This window comes from Quercus robur, chromosome 1 (genome assembly GCF_932294415.1).
Source record: "Quercus robur chromosome 1, dhQueRobu3.1, whole genome shotgun sequence".
NCBI classification, from domain to species: Eukaryota; Viridiplantae; Streptophyta; class Magnoliopsida; order Fagales; family Fagaceae; genus Quercus; species Quercus robur.
In genome coordinates, this window is record NC_065534.1 from 40,135,947 (window position 1) to 40,141,083 (window position 5,137).

Here is a 5,137-nt window from a genome sequence, read left to right on the forward strand (position 1 = left end):
GTTCTTATTTAGGTTCTAGTTGACATTGATTCAGACAATTGAAGCGAAGCTTGGTTTAGCAACTAAAGGTAAGTGAACTTCAGAACATGACATCTCTCAAGGCATGTATATTTATATATATTTTTGGTAAAAATATATTTATATATACATAATTGCAAAAGTGAAGTTTTCAAAAAACTTATACTATTATCAATGCTTTGTATGCATACTTGAATTTTATTATTTCTTAAGTGTTACCTCGAAATTGTATATGTTAAGAATGATTCAAAACTATATTTTTGAGAAAGTATTTGTTATATGATATATGATTGGTATTGACAATATTGAAATAAAGTAAGAATGATTTCAAATGGTCAGCTAGACAGTCTGCAACCTTTGCCAACACAGGATTAAGTGTTGGTCTTCGGCTGATGTAGTGTTATTGTGGTGTGGTGCAGTGTTATCATTTGCTCTTCGGAGCTAGTGTTATTGTTTGCTCTTTGGAGCTAGTGTTATTGTTTTCTCTTTGGAGCCAGTGTTGCCTCTTTGAGGTTAGTGTTATTGTTCCTCATAGGAATCACCCACCGAGTGTTTAGCAGCTTATGTCTTTGTCTGACTAATGTTTATTGTTTTCCATATCGAAGTATTGTTTTATTGTCATTGACCTTTACAAGTGGACAAATTGTTTATTATTAATATATATATTGGTTTTACCTATTTAGTGTATTTTGGCTAACTAAAGTGGTTATTATTTTATTTAATAATTACAGTGTTGTAGTTAAATGTTTTATTCTTGACAACTTTATTGAATATATTATATTTCTATTAAAGCTATTTGTAAATGTTGTGTAAAGACTATATTTTGTCAGTGATGCTAATGCTTTGTTTTGATAGACAACCTCATGTTATGTAGTCTCTTATTGAGCTTCTAGCTCACCCCCCTTTCTCCACCTTTTCAAATTAGAGCAATGGAATATCTTTTGGTGGTAGATCATTGGAGCAATAGATTGAAGACTTCTTTTGGAGCTACGTTAATTGATGGACTGTTTTAGTATATTTTCTTAGGATAGTAAGTTTGTTATTTGTGGAACTCTTTGAGATTGTATTTGGAGACTTTATTGTTAAAGTTTTTGCTTTATGGATTTCATAGGAAAGATTTTTGATGGGTTGAAGTTTATTTGTGGATATTTAATTTCACTCTGTTCCATTATATTAGTGCTGATTATTTTTAAGACAGGTTATGCATCTAAATCCTTGGTATGGGTTTGGGGTGTTACAGTATATGGTATCAGAGCCGGCCCGGTAATCCCATGTGGGCTCAGAGACACTACCCCGCAAAGTGGTCCCTAACGAGGATGTTAGGGATTTAAGTGGGGGAGATTGTGATGCTCCAATTTGATTGATTGTGTGGTGTGTGTGGGTGTAGGATGAGTCCCACATCAGGTATTTACTGGGTTGAACTAGACTTTATTAACAATTACAAGGAGCCTCAATTGTGACTAGTCCTTTTGAGGTATAGCGCAGATGTGGCTAGCGCTTTTCCTTGGGTCGTTACATAACCTAGCTCTATTGTGATGCCCCAATTTGATTGAATTTGTGATGTGTGTGAGTGTATGATGAGTCCCACATCGGGTATTTACTGGGTTGAACTGGGCTTTATTAATAATTACAAAGAGCCTCAATTATGACTAGTCCTTTTGAGGTATAGCGTAGATGTGGCTAGCGCTTTTCCTTAGGTCGTTACATATGGTATCAGAGCTAGGTTTAAGATTCTATAGACTTATAGGTTTAATCTTAAGATTATTTTGGAACAAGAGTGTGATCATAAGGAATTTTAGTGTTAGAATTATTTGACCTATTATAGTGATTTCTTTTTTTTCTTTTTTTTTTTTTGTTTTTGTTTCTCTAGAGCGTGTAGGAATGATTGTTGTACTATCTGTGTGCTTGGTTTTGACCCTCAGGGATATTTAAAATCTTTACTTATGATGTCTTGTTGTATTGCTTAGAGAGATGGCTCCACCAAGGAGGAACCCAGGGAATTGTCAACCGAATGCTGGGGGAATCACTAATCTTCAGGCTATTATTGAAGCCATTGGGGTCTTAACCAATATAGTGCAACATCAAGTAGGAGCCACCAATCCGACTAGTGCTTTGGAGAAGTTTAGAAAGCTTGACCCTCCTGCTTTCAAGGGTACAAAGGATCCAATAGAGGCTGACAACTGACTTAAGGAGATAGAAAGGCTCTTTAGAGCAATGGAAGTTAGTGATGAGCAACGAGTTATCCTTGCTGTTTTTGTACTGAAGGGTAATGCATTGGAATGGTGGGAGTCCACAAAGAGGACACATGGAAGAGAAGTTTTAACTTGACAGTATTTTGTTGAGCTCTTTCATAAGAGGTATTTTCCCGATAGTCTTATGGTGCAAAAGGAAGCTGAGTTCATTCGCATAGCACAAGGTACTCAATCAGTGTATGAGTATGAGCGGAAATTTGCTGAATTATCCCGCTTTGCTCCACACATGGTTGACACAGAAGCAAGGAAGGGTAGGCATTTTGAAAGGGGTTTAAGGGAGGAAATTCAGGGACTGGTTTCCATGTTCAAATGGGAAACATATGTAGAGGTGGTAGATCGAGCTCTCATAGCAGAGAGAAATTGCAATCATCTCTCAAAGGCCAATGATCAGGAGAGGAAGCCAAATCAGAGTAATTTTCTTAAGGGAAAGTCTAGTGGAAGTTCATTCAAGAAGCAAGGGGTGCCTAATTCAAATAAGAAGGCACACAAGACTTGTCCAAGATGTGGAAAGGCTCACAGTGGAACATGTTATTTGGAGTCAGGGGCGTGTTTTAAATGTGGCAAGACTGGACATTTCATCGAGGATTGTCCAAATTTAAGAGCTGAGCAAACTACCAATACAAATGGAGCCAACAAAAACCCAAGGTTCAAGGTCGAGTTTTTGCTCTAACTAAACAGGACGCCGAGGCATCCCCATCAGTGGTTTCAGGTACACTTCTTGTTTCTAGTCAACATGCACAAGTGTTATTTGATTCTGGTTTAACCCATTCTTTCATCTCGCATAGACTTGCACAAAGGCTAAACATGGAACCTGAGAGTTTAAATTATGAATTGTGTGTTGCTACACCTTCTGGACAACAAATGAATACCCATAAAGTGTATAGGTCTTGTAATGTTTTAGCCTCTATGAGGGAATTAGAAGCAAATCTTATGTTGTTGGATATGTTTGAGTTTGATGTGATTTTAGGGATGGATTGGTTATCTACTTTTTATGCTTCCATAGAGTGTTTTGGGAAGAAGGTAGTATTTAGAATTCCTGGGGAGCCAGAATTCTTCTTTGAGGGAGATCGTGTGGTGAAACCACCTTTATTGGTTTCAGCTATGCAAGCGAGACGATTGCTTAGGAAGGGTTGTGAAGGATTCCTTGTTTGTGCTTTGAAGGTGACAAAATAGAATTAAAAGTTAAAGACATCCCAATGGTGGAAGAGTTTCCAGATGTGTTCTCTGAGGACTTACCTGGATTACCCCCTGACAGGGAGGTTGAGTTCACTATTGACCTAGTACCTAGTATTGGCCCAATTTCCAAAGCACCTTATAGAATGGCCCCTACAGAGCTTAAAGAATTGAAGGAGCAATTGCAAGACTTGCTTGATAAATGGCTTTATTCGACCTAGTGCTTCCCCTTGGGGTGCTCCAGTGTTGTTTGTTAAGAAGAAGGATGGCAGTATGCAGTTGTGCATTGACTATAGGGAGTTGAATAAGGTAACCATAAGAAACAAATACCCTTTGCAACGAATTGATGATTTGTTTGATCAGCTTCAAGGCGCTCAAGTCTTCTGTAAAATTGATTTGAGATCGGGTTATCATCAGTTGAGAGTTAAGGAGGATGACATATCAAAGACAGCCTTTCGAACTAGGTATGGTCATTATGAGTTCTTAGTGATGCCTTTTGGTCTGACTAATGCTCCAGTTGTTTTTATGGATTTGATGAATAGGGTATTTCATGAGTACTTGGATCGATTTGTTATTGTTTTCATTGACGACATCTTGGTTTACTCTAAAAGCCAAGAAGAGCATGAGGAACACTTGAGAATGGTTTTGCAAATTTTAAGACATAGGAAGTTGTATGCTAAATTGAAGAGGTGTGAGTTCTGGTTGAATCAAGTGGTGTTCTTAGGACATGTGATCTCTAGAGATGGAATTACAGTGGATCCTAGTAAGATTGAAGCTATAGTTAATTGGGCTATCCTTACTAATGTAAGTGAGGTAAGAAGTTTTTTGGGCCTTGTAGGTTATTATAGAAGATTTGTGGAAGGATTTTCTAGAATTGCAACTCCTTTGACTCAATTAACTCGAAAAAATGCAAAGTTTGACTGGACAAAAGAATGTGAAAGAAGTTTCCAAGAGTTGAAGCAACGGTTGGTTTCTGCACCAGTATTGACTATTCCATCTAGTTCTGGTGGTTTTGTGATATATAGTGATGCATCTCGTAAGGGTCTTGGTTGTGTTCTAATGCAACACAGGAAGGTGGTTGCTTATGCCTCTTGACAACTAAAGAATTATGAACAGAATTATCCAACTCATGATTTGGAATTGGCAGCAGTGGTTTTTGCATTGAAGATTTGGAGGCATTACTTATATGGTGAGAGATGTGAAATATAAACTGACCATAAAAGTTTGAAGTACATATACACTCAGAAAGAATTAAATTTGAGTCAAAGGAGATGGCTAGAATTAATTAAAGACTATGACTGTTCTATAAGTTACCATCCTAGTAAAGCCAATGTTGTGGCTGATGCACTTAGTCAAAAGTCATATGGCTTCTCAGCTGCATTGTTAAATACTCAGAAGCATATTATTGTTGATCTTTAGAAACTTAGAGTAGACATAGTGACTGGAGACTCCCAATCCTACCTGGCAAGTTTAAGTGTATGACCAACTCTAATTGATAAGATCAAAGTTGCTTAAAATGAGGACCCTCAATTGTTAAAGATCATGGAACAAGTACGTGGTGGAAGTAGACTTGATTTTAATATCTCTAATGATGGTTGTAGGGGCCTTTTCTGTGTATGGTGTATTGGGCTAGGCTGCCTCCTGCGGTAATGGGCTGGGCTGCCTCCTGCGATGATGGGCCCGAATATTTCTGA

The 5,137-nt window shown here is 37.6% G+C and overlaps 1 protein-coding gene across 1 annotated transcript; it reads left to right on the forward strand.

Annotated features, from left to right (window-relative positions):
* The first annotated feature begins 2,232 nt into the window (after positions 1 to 2,232).
* Positions 2,233 to 2,940, forward strand: LOC126709967 (uncharacterized). Its single transcript, XM_050410387.1, has 2 exons — positions 2,233 to 2,300; positions 2,391 to 2,940. Exons 1-2 carry the CDS (start codon positions 2,233 to 2,235, stop codon positions 2,938 to 2,940), a joined length of 618 nt encoding a protein of 205 aa, XP_050266344.1.
* The last annotated feature ends 2,197 nt before the right edge of the window (positions 2,941 to 5,137 follow it).

Excerpts from the sequence above, each read along its gene's own strand:
- LOC126709967 (XM_050410387.1), top strand. The coding sequence starts at position 2,233 with ATGGAAGTTAGTGATGAGCAACGAGTTATCCTTGCTGTTTTTGTACTG. Across the intron at positions 2,301-2,390 it reads AAGGGTAATGCATTGGAATG|TCTTATGGTGCAAAAGGAAG; the intron begins GTGGGAGTCCAC and ends TTTTCCCGATAG.